The following is an 18,404-nucleotide window of genomic DNA, read 5'->3' on the forward strand; positions in this document are numbered from 1 at the left end:
ATAATTGTAGGCACATATTAAAATTAGAAACTTAAACTTAATTTATTCGTTTCATCATTATTTTGAAATTTATTTTTCATATATTTAAATAAATAAATATAGAAATAAACATATACTTAGATTATGTGTAAATACTTTCTTTAAAATTAACTATACTTCCAATAAAATATGTTTCTTGCATAATATATATATTTTTTTAATATTTTATTACCTTTTATAAAATTTATAAAATTAATGACATATATATTTTATATATTATTTACTTATACTTTATAATTTATTATATACAGTAGATGTCATTATTATAGCAAGATATTAAATATTTTAGCCATAACTTTTTTATGTTATGAAAATAATATTAATTTAATATTGTTTTTATATAGTAAAGTAAATAAAAAGCTTTATATTTATACTTATTACTTTGGTTTTGAAATGTATTTTTAATGATTAAATCTTTTTGTTTTGTAATTTTTATGTTGAATTTGGTTATAAACCTGATTACTCATACTTTTTATATTTTAATAAATTACCACAATTATGGCCACTACTGTACATTTATTTATTTACGTTCATAGAATATTATATAATTCAGAATTATATAATTCAGAATTTTAAAGTAATTACTAACCTCTCAATTTTTCTTTTAATAAAAAGTAAGTTATTTTAATTACAAGATCATAATATTTTTTTTAGAAAAAATTAAATGACTAAACATATAAAATAAACACACACTTTAATTAAACAAATTTATTAATTAACTAAAACCTAAACAACAAAAACTAGTGTCCATAAGCTTTAACAACCGGACTAGCATAAGCTACGGGGGCGGCTTTCACAGCCAGCGGTTCCCTGTGCACCACCGCATTGAATCCGTTGACCGGATCGGCAGTGTACTCGACGGTACGTTTGGTACCGTCGGGATCTACGAGGGAGTAACTTCCCTGCACAACGTCACCGCTACGAGATTCGGTTTGGCTCTTGGCGTCGCCTGTGAGACCGTCCTGGACGTCGTACCCGTAGGAGTATTGCGGGTTCGGGTCGTAGTCCTCCGGCTGGGCGACCGCCACGCCCGGTTTGGCGTAGACGGGGGCGGTGGCGTAGGAGACGGGCGCGGCCGGCAACACTCCGGCGCTGGCCACGGCGAGGAGGATGGCGAAAATTAAGATCTGAATATGAAAAATAAGTATTAGCATTTTCGTTTGAATATTTATTTATTAAAATCAAGACTACTTAAATGTTAAGCATATAAAGTAATTAGTTGTGAGTATAACAATTATTTTCTAACAAACTAATTGAAATACATTTTTTTAATTATATTTTAAAAATTTATTAAAAAAAATTAGTTGTAGAGAAACGTAACTCGTTAATGAATTAGTGAAAATATTCATACCTTAAAAGCCATTTCCACAATTCTGATATTCACTTTGGGTTAACTGTTTCAACTGTGATAAACCATTTAAAAAAATTCGCAATTTATATATTGGATAAAAGTGGCACACATGCTGCTGAATCTGGATCGACACACCCAACGCTGAATTTCGGTTGTTATATAAATTCTTATGTAATTACCAACAAGAAGTTTGGTAACTAAAATGAACATATGAATTATTTTAATTGCGGATCTACATTTATTTTTTTTTAACGTGCAAACTAAAAAGGATTCTCATGTTATGAGACAGTTACTTATAAATCATGTTAGTTATACTTTCGGTTAAGTTAATGATTGACAGATCTACGTAATATGTCTTTATTAATTAAATATTCACCTATCGTTCGCATAAATTTAAAACATTTTTTTTTAAATCCAAGTAAATTTATTTGTTATAATGATAATTATATGGGTAATTGGTACCGGAAAAAATAATTTACGTTGTGATGAAGGAACTAAAAATGAGTTATTATTTTTTTATTTATTCGTCTGATGCTCTTTTTTAACTTCATAAAAGTTAAGGTAATATATTTTTTAGTTAGCACTGTAGCAGTAGATTTACTAACTTAAGTCCAGGCAAGAATTATCGAAACAAACCAAAATTAAAACTAAATATAAATTTTTAATAGCTTCATTTCCAAATTAGATTCCCTGATTAATGACTTAAAGCCATACAAAAGTTTATATTTACTCTTCTTCCATTGTATTGATTTTGACAAAACCTCAGTAATTAATTAAGGAAGGAACAAAAAATGTGTTATTAACTTAATTATTCATTAACCTGAAGCTATTATTTAATTTCATAAACGTAAAAGCAATTTATTTTATTTAGTTAGTAAAATTAATTAAAAAATATAATTTATTATTTTTGTAATATTAATTGTGGAAATATATTTTGAATAACATAGCCCATATAATAATATATTTTCCAAACATCTAAATTACTGACAATTTTGAAACCTCTAATTATTTTTTAAATAACTCTTAAATATAAAGAACATTTTAATTTTTTTAATTGAAATATTTATTTACACATTCCTTTGGCAATTTATTATTTTTATGCTAAAATATATAATTTAATAGTTGGCTTAGACATATATTCTTAAGTGATAACAAATTTAAATCTAATGTGATGTGGAGTAACAAACTTAAATAAATTTAATACCTTTTATGTTCTAATTAAATAATACGTTCGCACTATTTCACTATTAAAAGCCGAACATTATATTTTGATAACGTGTACAATGAATTAATTAATACCAAATAACATTAAAGCGTGTGGTGCACCGCAATAGCCACCCACATAACAAGCAAAGCAACCCTTTCGGGCAACATTCGTGCCGAACGCGTTATTGTGACATCAATCAATTTTTTTCGTATGCCATGTGTAGTTGTACGGCGGGGTCGATAACGAGAAGACTTCGCATTCCTGGATCGCGGACCGTCAGTCTTGTGTCAATGCGTTGGCGGGACAATACCGCACAAATGCACGTCGCGAACTTTTTTTAATCAATCACACGGTCGACTGTTTTGAATTTTCGACAAATGAATGGACGTTAGGAGGGTCGGGTTTCCAGCCCGCGGCCAAGAAGGGTTAGTACCGGACCACTTAATTATTGGCTTTCGAACTGGTGCGTTTGTGAGACGTGGGAAACATGATTCGTCCCATTGTGACTTTGTCAATGTGGTTTTTTCGATGGGGAAATATTGGGGGTGGTTTTAGAATGACGATTTTAAATGATCAATGTGGGAGTTCAGTTTGCATTTTTTAATTAATTAATTTTATAAATTTAAATTAATATATAATAAGTGAATAATAAATGATAAAAAATTCAAATAAAAATAATTATTTTTTTAACCATGATTAAAAAATAATAAAAAAGTAATCATTACAAATTTTCTTTAAATAAAAAAAATCTTTTATAGACTGTAATTTTAAAAGTTTGATTAATTAAAACTATTTATTCAAAGCAAAGTTTATTTTTCTTTAAATTTTTTAAATTATTATTTTAATTAATACAAATTTTAATTTGAAATTTTAATTAATGTACTTTTGATGTTTCAGTGATCATTGTTAATTAATAATTCTAAAAAATTTTAATATTTTCCAACATTTTTTTCAAGAAATAGAATTTAAAATGTGTGCTTTAAACCTTTAAATAAAATTTTACAAAATCCAGAGAAAGGTATAATCTTTCTTAAATTTTGTTTAGTTTCTTTATTATATAATAAATTAAAAAAAATTAATATGGAAAACAATCATATTGTAATATAAACATTTTAATTTTTATTTGGATTTTATTTATAATTTAATTTGATAATAATAAATTAATTTTAAAATTTATTATAGTGAGAGATATTAATAAATTTAATAAATAAATTTAAGTTTTAAAAATTTAAATGTTAATTTTATGTCAAATTAAAAATTATAAATATCCCCATTTTTCATAAATTCTATAAAATGTGAATAATCTTATTTTGAATTGACCATTAATTTCATATTTTTTTAAAAATTGAGAAAAAAGATTGTATAAAATTACTCATTTCCCATATGTTTAAAAAATTTTAAATATTCTTCTTTGTATATATTATATTTTTTTATTTATTATTTATTATATATTAATATATATAATATAATTTTTAAATATGTTAGGTAATTATTAAACAATTATTAATTACAAACGCCTAAAAACACCCACGGTTTCATAATTATAAAAAAACTAAAGATAAAGATGTTTTTAATAATTAAAATTTAAAATTATAAAAACCAGTAAAATATATATAATCTTTATTTAAATTGAAATAATTAAATACGTTTATATTAATATGTGCAGTTAGTTTTATAAAAATATAAAAAAGATATATTACTTAAAAATCTCGGTCACGTTCGCAGCTCCATTGTCCCGTTTTCAGGATCCACTCAAAATTCGATTATTCAATCATTTAGCGACTCCGTGTCAATTTGCTACAAGACTGGTCCTGCCAGTAATTCGTATAATGACACCCGAACACAATTGAATTTCGCACGTGTTATCCATCCCCTAAAAAAAGCCCGTAATCCCTTATTTCACGCATGAGGGAGGGCGTGCAACTGTAACATTTGTTCGAGTTGTTTACATACACTAATCTCAAAACATGTATCAAGTGGAATTATACAAGGAAATCATATAAATCATGTCAATGTGGAGGAGTATTTTTTGTTAGCGTGCTTTTGACTTTTTGGTATAAATAAAATTTACAAAATACATAACTCAGGTACGTTTTAAAACCGATAAACTTGTTGCAATAAATTATATGTAACCTGAACGGTAATTGATTACGCCTGTTCGTTTTTCTTGTGCAGTTCCGTGCTTTGCTCCATTAATTTGTAATATCAATATTATATAAACGGATACGTTAATGGAATCTAAATTTGCATGCAAGGACACAACATTATTGATATCTTGCTACAAAGGCTTTATTGAAAAAATAAAAAATATGCGATATTTACAAAGGACACCTGCTATTCCCTTTGGCATTGGACTGCGACAAATCATGGCGAGATAATCCCTTAAACGCCACTAGACACTTTAACAATGAAGGGATGTCACATGGACAATTAGGAAACACCCTTAATTTTATACGGATCTAAAGCACAGAAGGGGAACGATTAAGCATCGAGTTAATAGTATCCGAATAACTGTGACATATGTCGCATGTGAGTCGAAAAAATCTTTGTTTGTTAGAGAGCCTATTTACAATAAAATAAATTTATATTTTTGTTGAGTGTAATTTATATTTTGTCTTAAAATTTTAAATTAAAATTACTCCAAAATTTGAATATATTTATATAAGTTTTATTTACATATGTTAACTAAAACTTCTTTCTAAATTTTTCCTATTTCAAAAGAGAAAATAATATATGTAATTATAATTTATACTCTATAAATTTACAAATTATTGTTTTTAATTCATGAAGAAGCTTGAAGATTAAGGTCAGAATTTTAGAATATAGATTTTTTTAATATATAATTTTTATATATTATGCTTATGCTTATATATAAAATAATATATTTTTTGTTTTAAGAGAAAAATATAAATTTCACTTCGTTTCATTGTTTATATTATTAAGCTGAAAGGACCTTATTAATTAATAAGAATAATGAGAAAAATTTCTAATATTCAGAATAATTTAATTTTATAATATTGCGTGTGTCTATGAAATTATACAATTAAATAGTTAATGCAATTATAAAATTTATGTTATTTATATATTTATTAAATAAATTGTCTTAAATAAGATTTAAATATAAATTATATTCGTCGGTATAAAAGTAAGAATATTAAAAAAAATATGTTATAAATACACTTACATAAATTTATTTATTATATTATGTTTTGGTATTCTGCATCTCATTTTTTCATAATTTTCATTCGAAATATCCGTGCGACATAGTGTGTATTTACCTAAATATTCATGTCAAATGTAAACCAGCCTTAACAGTTTACCTAACAGAAAAGCAACATAACCTAATTATTTAAAAAACGTGTTTAGTGTTTTGATCATTTCAGCATTAAAATGATCTCTGAAGAAGAATTGTATTGTGACGCTGATGAAGTGAATCTTAACAATTTAGTAATTGATGATCCCAAAGACAGTCCAACTGTTGAAGATTACGATGATTTAGATGAATACAACTCTGAAGAATATGAAGAATACGACGATGACGACAAACCAGTCGCAAACACATTCCGTGCAAATCCTCAACAGTCTACTTTCAGACCAACGAATTTCCAAACAAGTGACAATCTAATGACCAAATACTCCAATAAGATAAACCTGAACGATCTTCCAAGACATGCAACAAATTTACTAGTAGAAACACAGAAACGTATTGAAAACAACAGGATAAGAACGAAAGATAAACGTGACCGTGCAACTGTTGAGAAAGCAATAGATGGTACCACAAGAATAATTTTGTTTAAACTCCTTGATCGGAATATAATCTCTGAAATTAATGGTTGCATATCAACAGGGAAGGAAGCAAATGTTTATTATGCATCTTTAGATTCAGACAAAGAGTTTGCTATAAAAGTCTACAAAACTTCAATTTTGGAATTCAAGGATAGACAGAAATATGTGGAGGGTGAATTTAGGTATCGACATGGTTATTGTAAGCACAATCCAAGGAAGATGGTGAGAACTTGGGCAGAAAAAGAAATGAGAAACTTAAGAAGAATGTTCTCTAATGGCATAAACGTGCCAGAACCTATATTATTAAGGTCCCATGTGTTACTAATGAGATTTGTTGGTAAAAATGGATGGCCAGCACCAATATTAAAGGATGTTGAACTTAATCAGTCAAAGGCAAGAAAAATCTACAGAGAAATTGTTGTTATTTTGTGGAAGATGTATAATGTGTGCAAATTAGTACATGGTGATCTATCAGAGTTCAATATAATGTATCACAATGGAGAAGTTTGTATAATTGACGTTTCACAGTCTGTGGAGCATGATCATCCTCGTGCCTTTGATTTCTTAAGGTCTGATTGCAAGAATATAACAGATTTTTTTCAAAAGAAAGGAGTAGCAACAATGACAGTTAAGGAATTATTTATTTTCACAACAGATCCTTCAATAAATGAAGAAAACATGGAGGAATGCCTTGATAAATTGTCAGAACTTGCTTCTGAAAGGACCGAAATGACTTCTTCTGAACAGGTATTTTTGCTGATTTATTATTTATAAATGTATTGTAATACTATTTTTTTAGATTGAAGAAGAAGTTTTCCAAAAAGCTTATATTCCAAAGAGATTAACTGAAGTTATTGATTTTGAAAGGGATATAAGAAAGGCAAAATCTGGTGAAGGGGAAGAGTTGATTTACAAAACTGTAGTAGGTTTGAAATCAGACTTAAGTGGCACAATACAACAACCTGAGATATTAGAAAATGAAGAGAGTTCAGAGGAGGAAGAGTCTGAAGGAAGTGATTCAGAGGAAGGTGAGAAAAAAAGTGGTTTTGTTGATTCATCTAGACCCAAAGATGAAACTGCTGAAGAGAAGAAAAACAGGAAAAAAGCTGTTAAAGAAGCAAAAGCTGAGAAGAGGAAAGTAAAAATCAAGAAACATATTAAGAAGAGAAATATGAAGAAGTAACTTAATGATAAAGCTGTGATTTCTTTAATGAAATATTTAAAAATAAATAATTATTTATAATTTGCCTTAGTTATTTATCCAGTATGTAACATTTTATTGTGTCTCTTTTTTATGCCTCCTTGATCACTTCAATTGTGGATTATGTATTTATTAGATCTCTAGATCTCACAAACAGCCAGATCTATACTAAATTCTGCCATTTTGTTAATAAATATATAATTTTGTTTAGTACAATCAGGCATTTAAACCATCTACATTAAGCAATTGGGAAGTACCAAAAAATTTCAATCACAGGCCTTCACAACGTGAAGGTTGTACGAGTCCAATCGCAAATTCGAGGGGTCATTTATTACCAGGAATTAAGAAAAGCAAAGATAATCAATGGGCGTCCTATCTAACTGCTTGGGACTTTCCTAAGAAAATATCTAAAAAAGTTGGTAAGTCAAATAAAAATAATAACTGCAAATTGCCTAATACTTTAACTTCGGCAGCTTATGAAATAAATGGTTTAAGAAAAAATGATGAAATAAAGCCGTTCCCAAGAAAGAAACACGAAATTATTCAAGATATTGTTAACAATGCAGAAACTACTGTTATTCCTGATCCAATTTTTAAGGATGAGGTAAGTTTATATCATATTTCATGCTCATATTTTCAACTAATACAATCCACAGGAAAACAAGAAAGTCGAACTAGAACCAGTCCCTTATGTACCAGGAGATCTAACGAACGAAAAGGATCAACCGCCCAGTCACAAAGAATTGGACAAAGAACGTTTCCACAAAACCGAAACCATTAAGGTGCAAGGCTTTCCAAAAACCACCACAGAAGATTTCACTCGAGAAAATCCTCCACCTGAGATTGACCTAACTAAAGGAGCCGAAGAAATGTACGAAAAACATAGAGAAATGATGTGCAGAACATGCCCAATGGCCGAACACACTAAAAGTTACAAAATTGGCTCACCAATATTGGCAGCGATTTCAAATTTCAGTCTGGCCAAGAAACTTCACAAGGAAAACTTGGAACACGAACCTCTGCCAGACACCATAGCTCATAAAATGTATCGCAAATTGCAAATGCAACGGAACGGCATAGACCCAGGATTAGCAATTGACGCAGAAAACCAAGTGACAGGCATAGGTTGGAAGGAACATGGGGCGTACGGTCCAACTAGATGCACGAAAATGCGCGTGTTCAGACCGAAGACTTGCATCCACAACAAAATCATCAATGAACACGAAAATAGACCTAGCAGTGTTAGTAGCTTCGATAGGAAATGGCGCTTCATAAGGCAAAGTAAAGTATCGCCGATAGACTTGGCAATTTGCTGGGACTTGAGTCCTGAAAACCCCGACGATGAACCAGTTAGACCAAAACACATCGACGGATCAAACGGGTCTGAAGCGCCAGCAGTTTTCACCCTGGTACACACGCCAAAGGAAAACGATCTAGGGGTAATTAAAGAGCCGAAATGTGATGGAATACACGGCTGTGGACCTTTGTTTGAGCACAGGAACGAATGCGACGACATTAAGAATAATTTCTTTGAGAGACCCAAAACAAGTTCGGAAAAAAGCAGTAAGTCGAGCTCTGCTTCGAGCAAGAAACGCGCAAAAAGTGCCACGAATTTAATTGATGAAGAAATTGCATCAGAATCATCACAAAAATCTTTTCATAAAAGTGTGCCAGATTTAAAGGCTATAAAAGACATACAAGCCGAATGCAAGGATTGTTCAAAGCCTGTTAAAAAGAAAAAGAACAAATACTGCCAAGCCTGTCAAAAGAAACCAGTTCCGTGGAAAGAGAACAAGCCCAAAAACGAATTCAAAATGGCTTTTAAGGCTGGTTTGGCTCACAAAGTAAGTAATCGACCAATTGTAAAAATTTTAAGAGTTCCTCTGCAAAAAGATCCATGCCGTTTAAAGGCGTATAAAATCGATAGTTTAGCAGCACCTTTTTCTTTGCAGAATCGGAAAAGAGTGGATTACCCGGACCATTGGCGCTTGGCGAGTGTTTATCAACAGTCGTACAAGCCCATCGAATTAAGAAAGAGACCGTTATTAGCAACCGTATATAATTAAATATGATATTACTGTTTAAAAATCTTCAGCTTTTATTAAACATTAATTATTTTTTAAATAACACTATATTCACAACATTTATGAGCACTCTTGTATACGACTTTAAATAGTAATATCAATAAATTTATACTTTCTTTTTTGACTATGTGTTGTCTACGTTTGTTACAGTCTCTTCTTTAATATTTCCTTTATGTGTAAGTAAGAAACAATTTGTGATTGTAAATGATTTAATCAACTTGGATTTATAGTACACTTATTACATATCACAATTAAATAAATTTAAATGCGTAGTCTTTGTTCTTATACTATATTATTATATTATGTTATTATATTATTAAGTGCATGTTTAATGTTGAATCATATGTTTTATTTAGGGAGTAGTTTTTCAAAATTGTTATTGTTGAAACATGTTTTCGTTCAAACATGATTGTAGAATTATGCAAAAAATTGTTTAATATTTTAAAATTTATAAGCATTTTATCTATAGGTGTATTTAATACATTTTTATTAACAATTTGATGATAAATATTTATGATTTCGAAAATTAGTTAATGCTGTTTCTGTTATTTCTTTTCTATTTTGTTGAAAAAGATGTCTTATTCTAAATTTCTTTCTTGAATATTAAAAATATTGTTAAATGTATATTGTTCATATTTTAGTATTAAAATTGGAAATATTATTAACTTTTAATTAGGAAGTTATAATAACATAATTATACAAAATTATGTTCATTAAGTATAATTTATCTTAATTTTCGTGTTAATAAAAAAAGGAAAAAAAAAGATTGTTACTGTTATTAAGAATCATTTATTGTTTGAACATGTACACACTTATTTGAAAGTATTATACCACAAGATCTCAAGAATTATTTAGCATAATTAAAGGTCAAAAACATCAATGATTGTGAATCATTTTGTTTTTTCCTAATTATATCCAATTGAAATTATACAAAATATTATGTAACCAACATAATACCACAGAGTATAATTATTCTGTGATAATATAATTACTTCGAACTCGAACGCTCAGGTTTTTCTTACAAACAAATCTAGACCCTTTATAAGGTTCCTTTTGTGCAAACTATAACCAATACTTTCCTTTCGTTTATGCTAAGGCATTAATTTCGTGTACTCCACAAAAAATGGACTCTTTTTTACAGTGTCCCAGACCTTTGTACAGTAAACCAGCCAAGTTTTTTCCGTTAACTGTACGTGTGTAAGAGCGTTTCTTGTCGAACCCAAAATGTTACTTTTTAACTTTTTGAAAAGTTCTTCTATTGAGGGATGTCCATTATAAACCAATTCTAAAAATTATAATATTAACAAATAAACAATGATATTTTTTTGAATTCAATATTATACTTGTATATGGGTCAATGTCAGGTATTAAAAATAAATTAATTGGAGCCCCACAGCTCTCTGGATTGAGGTAATTGATAATCCGTCCAGTTCCTAATCCCATGTGAGTGTCTATATGTAATTTAGTTTTGCTGAATAACTCTCTGTATATCTAGAAATATAATAAAATATTACTTTTGAAAGAAGTAAATAAATCACATTTCACCTTTTGCATTGATTTAAATTTACTAGGAGAGAAATCTTCCAGTTGAGCCTTATTGTGAATGAGTAACAGATTTGGAAAATGCTCAGTCAATTCATCCTCAGGATTAGAAATTGTTGGCTTAAGCATTTCAGCACTTTGCAGAAATCTCACTACATTGCAGTCAAAGAACCAATCTTGTACTACTATCAACACATGGCAAACTGACATTAAAAATGCAGCAAGTTGCAGCCCTTGAATTTCACCACTGTTTTCAATTGGTATAAACTCACTGACCAAACTTGTTCGCTTATTTTCATGTTTGATAAGGTCTTCCAGAACTGCCACAGAGTTGAATGGCTGGCAGTCCAACAAAATCACCTATAAACAATATTTGGTAGATAAATATTATTAATTACATTTTTTAAATATATGTAATTTTTCTATTGTAAATAAATGCCTTAAATTGTAATAAACAAGTTAAATATTTATATATTTTACCCTATTTGAAGTAATAAATATATCAACTCCATGAGTTGCATTAACATTGTTTTCTAAGTCACTTTCAGATTGTACTTTAAATATTTCATTGTCATCTTCTGCAAATGAGTGATCTGAAAATTCTTCACATTCACTCAGGTTTATGTTATTTTTAAATATTGATTTCTTGAATTCTTCAGTTACACTCTTTTGAGACAAGAAATTCATTATTGTTGATTTTCCTACTCCATGTGTGCCTATTACTCCAACTACTAGAAAGTCATTGTTTTCTTGCAGATACTCCTGTATGCTTTCATTGCATAACACACCATCCTCTAGGAGTTTCTCAGATTTTGTCATTATTTTAGGAGCAGCTACAGCTGAAATAATAATATCAGAAATAATAGTGGATTATAATAGTAATACTTACGTTCTGGATCCTTTGGAACTGAAGGAATTAAAGTAACAGAAGGTTCAGAATCTTTTTTATTGCGTTTCGGTGAGGCACCAGCCTCATCATGTGGTTCTCTTGTTTTTAATAAAATAGTAGGTTGTTTAATTTTTGTATCTGCAGATATGTCTTTGGAATCTTTTTCGTATTTAGACCCACCGTAACTGTCTGATTTATTATTGAAAATTCCTCTTCCAAAACTTTGATCCTGCAACATATATGTAGAAAAATGTAATGTGAACATATTAGAGTAATTACCCTTTGGAATAATTTCTTCTTGTGATATTTTCCCCGTTCCGACATTTTATAATGTATTGTAAGTTTATTTGTTGTTCTGATATTTATTGTTGTTAAATATGTCAGGTTAATCTTCCTCCTCTATATATTTAAATTTGAGGTTACGATAATAATAGAATTAAACAAAATGTAATAAAAAAAATATTGGATAATATTAAAATAATTGTATTGTTGAAAATATCCAAACATCATCTTATTATTAACAATATTTTATACATCCATTATTAAAAATTGACTTCTGCTTAAGTATAAAAACCATCGTAAAAACAATATTTAATACGCATATTTCAAAAACTATTTATTTTATATGGCAAATATAAATATTTTTTTATCACATATCCGTTACTTTTCGTATCTTGGCCTAAAAACTCACATTTTAAGGTTATGTCTGATCAGAAAATTGCGGCAACTATGTATTTAAATTTAACAATTTATCGTTATTAATAAGTTTTAATTAAACGTTGAGATTTAAACATGCCACAAAATAAACGTTTAGCCATTTGTATGTCCGATAAGAAACTGCAAAAGCTAAATTTAAAGGAATTTGGTGAAATTTGTAACAAACATGGATTTGATGTATTTAAAGTGAGTATGTAAGTATACTTGATGACTAAAATACTTAGTGTCAATTATTCTAGTTGGATCTAGATGATAATATAGAGAAGCAAGAACCTTTTTGTGTGCTTCTGCACAAGTTAACTGACACAATAGTTGCAGCAAATGAAGGTGATCTCAAGGTTCGTACCCAAGTATAAAATTGCTGTGTATCTTATATTTACAAATTTGTAAATTTTAGCAAAGGTATATGTTAACTAACATTGAAAACTACATAGAGGAACATCCTGGTTTGAAAGTAATAGACCCATTACCAAGTCTTCGTAATCTGCTAGATAGATACATAACATATAGTATAATAAATTCAACTAATTTGCATTTAAATAATGTGTTTACACCAAATTTTTGCGTATTAAAATCCCCCGACCTTTCGGTCATTAAAGATCAATTAAAAAAGTCAAATATAACATATCCATTTTTATGCAAGGCTGTACAAGGACATGGCTCTGAAATATCACATCAAATGTCCATTATATTTAATGAGGATGGCCTTAAAAATTGTAGAATTCCGTCAGTGGTTCAAAGTTTTATAAGACACAATGCCGTTTTGTATAAAATATTTACTGTAGGTGATAAACATTCCTGTGTGGAGAGACCTTCATTGAAAAATTACAAAGCTTGTGATAGTGAAACTATATTTTTTGATAGTGCGGTCGTTTCAAAAGCCGGCTCTCAAAGTGAATTGTCAATACTTGATCCAGAGGAAATGATTTGTAAAGTACAACCTAATCCTGAAATTATAGATATAATTTCAGAGAGTCTGAGGAAAGCTTTTGAAATGGATTTGTTAGGAATAGATGTGATTATTGAAAAAGACTCAGGGAAGTATTGGATCATTGATGTAAATGCATTTCCAGGTTTGTAAATTAAGATTCTTACGAAATTCTGGACACAGATGATTTTTTGCAGGATACGACGGGTTTCCGAATTTTTATGAATGTTTGATTGAATGCGTTAAAAAGAAATTGTGATACAAAATAGAAACTTGAAAACTGCCAAATAGCCACTTGCTCAACAGATTCTGTATTGATTTCTGGTCATCTGTAAAGTAAAATAGAACAAGTGAATGAACCAAAAAAGATTTTTATAAGATATTATAAAGGTGCCTATTTCCTCATTATTGTTTTAGAAAAAATAAAATTATTGAAAATTATAATCGAATCATTGTACTCCATCACCACCAACCACAATTCCTAAATGCTTCTTCAACAATAGAATATTTTCACAATTTATTGAGCATTGTCAATAAAAGTGTAACAATAAATTAAATCATTATTTTACTTTCTATTTCCACAGGAAATTTATTTAATATATTAATAATAATTTATCTTGATATTAATCATTTTGAAACAAATTCGATATTTTCCATATACAGGACTTAAAATATTAGTAAAAAAAAACAAATGGAAAAGAAAAATTATAAATTATCTTATAACGAAGACGATTTTAACAAAATAAATAGAGGATTAAAACGTCACATTTAAGCAAACAGTGATACACATTTATATGTAAAAACTAAATAACAAAGTAGATTTAACATCATACAGATTTACACAATGTTAAACCAAGTTTTGCCGAATGCTTATATCTTTTTATAGGTATGGGTATTCTGGATTTGCCCCTAATTATCCTGTCGAATTGACGTTTGGCTGTATTAGAAAACTAGAAAACAAAAATTTAAATTATATATCAATTTCAAATTAAGATTAGTACCTCAACATTCGATTCGCTTTCTATAAAACATTGTACATATTTACTTTTCTGCAAGGGCTTATCCATAATGGGATAATCTTCGTTATTCGTTTGCACACTTTTCGTAGACTTTGTTACTTTTATTAAATTTTTCATACAAGTTTTTGAATCTAAAAAGTGTAATTGACAGAAATGTATAAAAAAACATTTATATACATACTATTTGACACCGTCTCGCAGTTGGTCCAATTGTCTCCAATAGATGACGAATCTGGGTAGTCTCTGATCATTCTCTTAGTCGTAAACAATTCGTAGCTGTATTTTCTATGTATTGCTTTAAAAATATTACCATCAGAAATAATGCCGGAGTACTCCCAAAATGAGTTAGATAATGCCATCTCACTTTGCGGTTTGCGTTTGGGACGAAGAGCTTTTCTGTAACGAATTATATATTTCACACCTTGGTTCGTTAATTCAGTGTTTACTAAATTTGTTTTGGTATATACTGGCCTAGATGATTCTTCTTTAATTTCTTCTGTGGTACAGTTCTCTACATAACTGTTTCTACTCATAAATGTCTTTGAATATTCGGAAACATACGAAGTTGTCGACATAAATGGGTCTGTTTCAGAAAAATAACCGTACGATTTATTTATTTTCACAGAATTAAAGGGTTGCCCACTTAATATGTCATCAACATAATTGCTTAGAGACGCCTCAATTCTTTTAACTCGAGTCATCTTTTTGTTTATCCTTTTAATGTCTTTCGATACGTGCTGTCTTGCATTCTTTAGTTGATTAATAACGTGATCAGGAGATGTTCTTTTTATAAACACATTTAAACGTCTGTCATTTGTACACAATTCTTGGATTGTGGATTCTTTGTCTTTGTGTATTCTATCTAGCACTCCCTTCAATATGAGCAGCTCATTAATACGACTGAATAAATGTCGCTGTAAATGGACTTTTGCTCTATGTATTTTCATGGATAAATTAAATACTTCATACTTTATGTCGTCAGTGGGACAATTATGCTTCATCTAGAAAATTAGAAATTATTTCAGTCTTGTATCAGAAGAGAAAATACTACCTTTGAATTATAATTGTGATCGGGGACGTGTTTTTCTATTTCAGTTGCCCTCTTGACAATTTGTTCAATGTATTTCTTTATTAACAAATTTCTCGAGTAGTCCGATATACCACCATTATTAAATTCATCAGGTTTATTCAAATTTCTTAGTATATTTATAAAGATAAATATGATTTCATTATTAATAAGCAAGTTCATATATTTGTTAGGAATTAATTTTCCTGTTGTTTCAACTGAAGTCTCTACGTTTTTAGTTTGTGCATCGTTAGATGACCTTTTAAGTAATAAGATCGGCACAATTCCTTCTTTGAACTGTTTTGATGTAATAACATTGTTCAAAAATTGATTCTTGTACATTAGTATGGCAATTTTCAGTGTATCATTCATTAATTCGTTCTGATATTGCAATAATTTATCCAGATCGCTAGTATCTTCTATTGTGTGCTGTTTGCTCTCTTTGCAGTTTGTGCTAGTTAAAATTAAGACATTCTTAGAGTTCATTTCATAATCGTGCATTTGATTCAAAATTGATGACACTATTGTTTTCTGAATGTCATTCAAGAAGATAATTTGGGCATCCGAACAGCTTCGTGTTGAAGGGCCTTGATTTAACATAGTGAATTGGTTGGTAATTTAGCCCAAATTTATTTAAAAACTGCTACATGTCAATTTTTGACACTCAAAAATTAATTTGATCATTTCAACATAACATTTAAAACATGTGAATAGTATTTATACGATGTCAGCTTACATCTTTAATCCGTAATGAAACACGATTTATAGTTAACATTTATTATCAAACATTTTCTAATATATCTTTAAATAAAATACAATTCAACCTTCAACAAAATTACATAGTATATTGCCGGGCACCTCTTCTTTTAGAAACACTAAATGTACAAATCAGTAATATTAATTTATGGAAAGAAATGTTCAAATATTGTTGTTGGTGGCTAAACTAGTCCAGTGACAGCACAAAACATTTTACATTGGTCCTCATATCCACCGATATTATAGCATATACACTCTCTAGTTTTATCGTAAATTATCTGATGCAAAATTAAATGAACAAATAAATAATAAATAATGGCAGTTTTTAATACAGTACCTCCTCAATTGGGTACACATATATATTTAATTAGTCTGTTAGTCGTAAAATTATTCTAAAAGAAGCTCACTAAATATAGTTTAATCTAACAGGGTTCTAAATCGTAAGTGCTCCAGCCAACCCACTTAAATTTTCTACTTGACATTCAAATTTTGTATTCGATTCGTTCTGGACAGATATGAGTACCAATAAAACATATTGATAGTAATAAACAACAATGGAAAAAATATCCTGGACGCTCGGTCGATCTTTGAGACAGAATTGAACCGCGGAGTACGTCTTTTCTTACGATGGTGCTTCGATCGGTTCGGATATGGAGGTTTGTTTGCAGAAATCGCAGGTTCTGGTCCCGAGATGTAATTAGAGTTGGTCTCGGATTTGCCAATACAGGCGGACAATGTCGACCACGAAGAACGTCTGGCTGGAGCCAATGGTATCGTGCAGGCTGACAGGGGAATTACCTCCAACAGGTGGTCGTTGGTGTGATAGCTGGCGTAGGGCAAAGCTGTGCTATTCTTTCTTGTACTGGATCCGGATATCTATAACTTCAAAATGTTTGCACGTGCGATTTGATAAAGATAAATTTTTACCGTCGGCGTGTGAACTTCCTTTTCGACCGGGACCCAATCTTCTTCGTCGCTACTGGAGTCGGAGTTGAAGTCAGAGCTGAAGTAGCATTCACCTGAACCGTACTTGGTAAAGTAATGAACCACTGCAAACTAATATAAAATTTGTATGTACTACTTCCCAGTAATTAAAAAAAGTAATACCTGGATAATTGTAGCAAAGATAAAAGAAAATGACAGGAATACAAAAAAGTCTAAAGCTGTGGGATACGGAACTTTTGGTAGATCTGTTCTCGCTTCCAGTCCAAGAAATGTCATCGTGAGAACCGTTGTTATACCTAAAATACATACATGTAACTATGTTTTTCGAATTGGTTAATGAATTACCTAAAGAGACTCTGTCAGCTGTTGCTTCCCGGTTTAACCAAAAAGATACCCAGGATAATACCACCAGTAACACACAAGGGCCATAAACTTGTATTAGAAAGTTCCCCATGTGTCTTTGAAGATGGAAACTAACCAAAAGCATCGAATATTCAGCTATAACAATGAAAATATATTAAGTATAAAGATTGATTTTACTATAAAATGTCTTAAATGTTTGAATTCATTGTACCTCGTGTATAAAATCAATAATTTTTGTTATAAGGGTGTTTATGTGTGAGGTAATTTCAAACTTGTATGCTCTGCCAAATAGGTATAATTTTGAGTAAGATCTTGTGGTGCTGCATCTTAGACTTTACTAAGTAGATTTCAATAAAGGCGAGGATTGTGGTTTCGTAATATCCTATTTCAAGTTTATAAGGATATTAGCTGTAAGGACATTAATGGGGTTAACTGTAATACTATTGACGTAATTATAGCCGACAAGCTGCTTAAATAATATACCTGTAGGTGCTGGAAATTTCATTTTGCA

General features: G+C 29.7%; 7 protein-coding genes across 8 annotated transcripts in view; 3 read left to right on the top strand and 4 right to left on the bottom strand.

Annotated features, from left to right (window-relative positions):
• Positions 1 to 749: 749 nt before the first annotated feature.
• Positions 750 to 1,621, bottom strand: LOC109595263 (larval cuticle protein A2B-like). The gene is made up of 2 exons (XM_020010579.2): positions 1,391 to 1,621; positions 750 to 1,166 (listed from the first exon to the last, which is right to left on the bottom strand). The coding sequence occupies exons 1-2, from the start codon at positions 1,400 to 1,402 to the stop codon at positions 780 to 782; spliced, it is 399 nt and encodes a 132-aa protein (XP_019866138.1). The 5' UTR covers positions 1,403 to 1,621; the 3' UTR covers positions 750 to 779.
• A 1,288-nt stretch (positions 1,622 to 2,909) lies between these two features.
• On the top strand, positions 2,910 to 9,762 carry LOC109595254 (uncharacterized). The gene is made up of 5 exons (XM_020010563.2): positions 2,910 to 3,022; positions 7,796 to 8,003; positions 8,058 to 8,188; positions 8,241 to 9,428; positions 9,537 to 9,762. Exons 4-5 carry the CDS (start codon positions 8,454 to 8,456, stop codon positions 9,648 to 9,650), a joined length of 1,089 nt encoding a protein of 362 aa, XP_019866122.2. The 5' UTR covers positions 2,910 to 3,022; positions 7,796 to 8,003; positions 8,058 to 8,188; positions 8,241 to 8,453; the 3' UTR covers positions 9,651 to 9,762.
• LOC109595262 (serine/threonine-protein kinase RIO1) lies at positions 5,931 to 7,626 on the top strand. The gene is made up of 2 exons (XM_020010578.2): positions 5,931 to 7,130; positions 7,183 to 7,626. The coding sequence occupies exons 1-2, from the start codon at positions 5,988 to 5,990 to the stop codon at positions 7,564 to 7,566; spliced, it is 1,527 nt and encodes a 508-aa protein (XP_019866137.1). The 5' UTR covers positions 5,931 to 5,987; the 3' UTR covers positions 7,567 to 7,626.
• Positions 9,763 to 10,434: 672 nt separating the features above from the next.
• On the bottom strand, positions 10,435 to 12,561 carry LOC109595274 (nonsense-mediated mRNA decay factor SMG9). 2 transcript variants are annotated; one of them, XM_020010594.2, is made up of 6 exons: positions 12,379 to 12,561; positions 12,100 to 12,328; positions 11,691 to 12,043; positions 11,214 to 11,570; positions 11,012 to 11,159; positions 10,435 to 10,953 (listed from the first exon to the last, which is right to left on the bottom strand). In XM_020010594.2, exons 1-6 carry the CDS (start codon positions 12,421 to 12,423, stop codon positions 10,760 to 10,762), a joined length of 1,326 nt encoding a protein of 441 aa, XP_019866153.1. In that variant the 5' UTR covers positions 12,424 to 12,561; the 3' UTR covers positions 10,435 to 10,759. The 2 variants fall into 2 exon arrangements, with proteins under 2 accessions (XP_019866153.1, XP_019866152.1); XM_020010593.2 differs by having other exon boundaries at positions 11,691 to 12,049; positions 12,379 to 12,560.
• Positions 12,562 to 12,660: 99 nt separating this feature from the next.
• On the top strand, positions 12,661 to 14,188 carry LOC109595277 (inositol-tetrakisphosphate 1-kinase). Its single transcript, XM_020010596.2, has 4 exons — positions 12,661 to 13,002; positions 13,056 to 13,154; positions 13,214 to 13,889; positions 13,942 to 14,188. Exons 1-4 carry the CDS (start codon positions 12,892 to 12,894, stop codon positions 14,001 to 14,003), a joined length of 948 nt encoding a protein of 315 aa, XP_019866155.1. The 5' UTR covers positions 12,661 to 12,891; the 3' UTR covers positions 14,004 to 14,188.
• Positions 14,189 to 14,511: 323 nt separating this feature from the next.
• Positions 14,512 to 16,483, bottom strand: LOC126266217 (uncharacterized). Its single transcript, XM_049969731.1, has 4 exons — positions 15,815 to 16,483; positions 14,945 to 15,764; positions 14,746 to 14,894; positions 14,512 to 14,694 (listed from the first exon to the last, which is right to left on the bottom strand). Exons 1-4 carry the CDS (start codon positions 16,427 to 16,429, stop codon positions 14,572 to 14,574), a joined length of 1,707 nt encoding a protein of 568 aa, XP_049825688.1. The 5' UTR covers positions 16,430 to 16,483; the 3' UTR covers positions 14,512 to 14,571.
• Positions 16,484 to 16,652: 169 nt separating this feature from the next.
• Positions 16,653 to 18,404, bottom strand: part of LOC109595255 (gamma-aminobutyric acid receptor alpha-like) — a 31,377-nt gene continuing 29,625 nt past the window's right edge. Inside the window, exons 7-10 of the mRNA XM_049969721.1 lie at positions 17,876 to 18,028; positions 17,693 to 17,826; positions 17,513 to 17,641; positions 16,653 to 17,461 (exon numbers count right to left, since the gene is read on the bottom strand). Of these exons, the coding sequence (XP_049825678.1) occupies positions 17,057 to 17,461; positions 17,513 to 17,641; positions 17,693 to 17,826; positions 17,876 to 18,028 (821 nt within the window). The 3' untranslated portion in view covers positions 16,653 to 17,056. The remainder of the gene's footprint in view (positions 17,462 to 17,512; positions 17,642 to 17,692; positions 17,827 to 17,875; positions 18,029 to 18,404) is intronic.

Source organism: Aethina tumida, chromosome 7 (genome assembly GCF_024364675.1).
Source record: "Aethina tumida isolate Nest 87 chromosome 7, icAetTumi1.1, whole genome shotgun sequence".
Taxonomy (NCBI): Eukaryota; Metazoa; Arthropoda; class Insecta; order Coleoptera; family Nitidulidae; genus Aethina; species Aethina tumida.

What these genes read in the sequence shown, in the direction of transcription:
- LOC109595262 (XM_020010578.2), top strand. Translation starts at nt 5,988, where the DNA reads ATGATCTCTGAAGAAGAATTGTATTGTGACGCTGATGAAGTGAATCTT. An exon ending in AAATGACTTCTTCTGAACAG is followed by an intron (nt 7,131 to 7,182) that starts GTATTTTTGCTG and finishes CTATTTTTTTAG; the next exon opens with ATTGAAGAAGAAGTTTTCCA.
- LOC109595254 (XM_020010563.2), top strand. Translation starts at nt 8,454, where the DNA reads ATGTACGAAAAACATAGAGAAATGATGTGCAGAACATGCCCAATGGCC. An exon ending in AGGCTGGTTTGGCTCACAAA is followed by an intron (nt 9,429 to 9,536) that starts GTAAGTAATCGA and finishes TTTTCTTTGCAG; the next exon opens with AATCGGAAAAGAGTGGATTA.
- LOC109595274 (XM_020010593.2), bottom strand. Translation starts at nt 12,423, where the DNA reads ATGTCGGAACGGGGAAAATATCACAAGAAGAAATTATTCCAAAGG. An exon ending in AGTTCCAAAGGATCCAGAAC is followed by an intron (nt 12,050 to 12,099) that starts GTAAGTATTACT and finishes TTATTATTTCAG; the next exon opens with CTGTAGCTGCTCCTAAAATA. An exon ending in TATTTATTACTTCAAATAGG is followed by an intron (nt 11,571 to 11,690) that starts GTAAAATATATA and finishes TATTGTTTATAG; the next exon opens with GTGATTTTGTTGGACTGCCA.
- LOC109595277 (XM_020010596.2), top strand. Translation starts at nt 12,892, where the DNA reads ATGCCACAAAATAAACGTTTAGCCATTTGTATGTCCGATAAGAAACTG. An exon ending in ATGGATTTGATGTATTTAAA is followed by an intron (nt 13,003 to 13,055) that starts GTGAGTATGTAA and finishes CAATTATTCTAG; the next exon opens with TTGGATCTAGATGATAATAT. An exon ending in CAAATGAAGGTGATCTCAAG is followed by an intron (nt 13,155 to 13,213) that starts GTTCGTACCCAA and finishes TGTAAATTTTAG; the next exon opens with CAAAGGTATATGTTAACTAA.
- LOC126266217 (XM_049969731.1), bottom strand. Translation starts at nt 16,429, where the DNA reads ATGTTAAATCAAGGCCCTTCAACACGAAGCTGTTCGGATGCCCAAATT. An exon ending in CTGCGAGACGGTGTCAAATA is followed by an intron (nt 14,895 to 14,944) that starts GTATGTATATAA and finishes TACACTTTTTAG; the next exon opens with ATTCAAAAACTTGTATGAAA. An exon ending in AAAGCGAATCGAATGTTGAG is followed by an intron (nt 14,695 to 14,745) that starts GTACTAATCTTA and finishes TTTGTTTTCTAG; the next exon opens with TTTTCTAATACAGCCAAACG.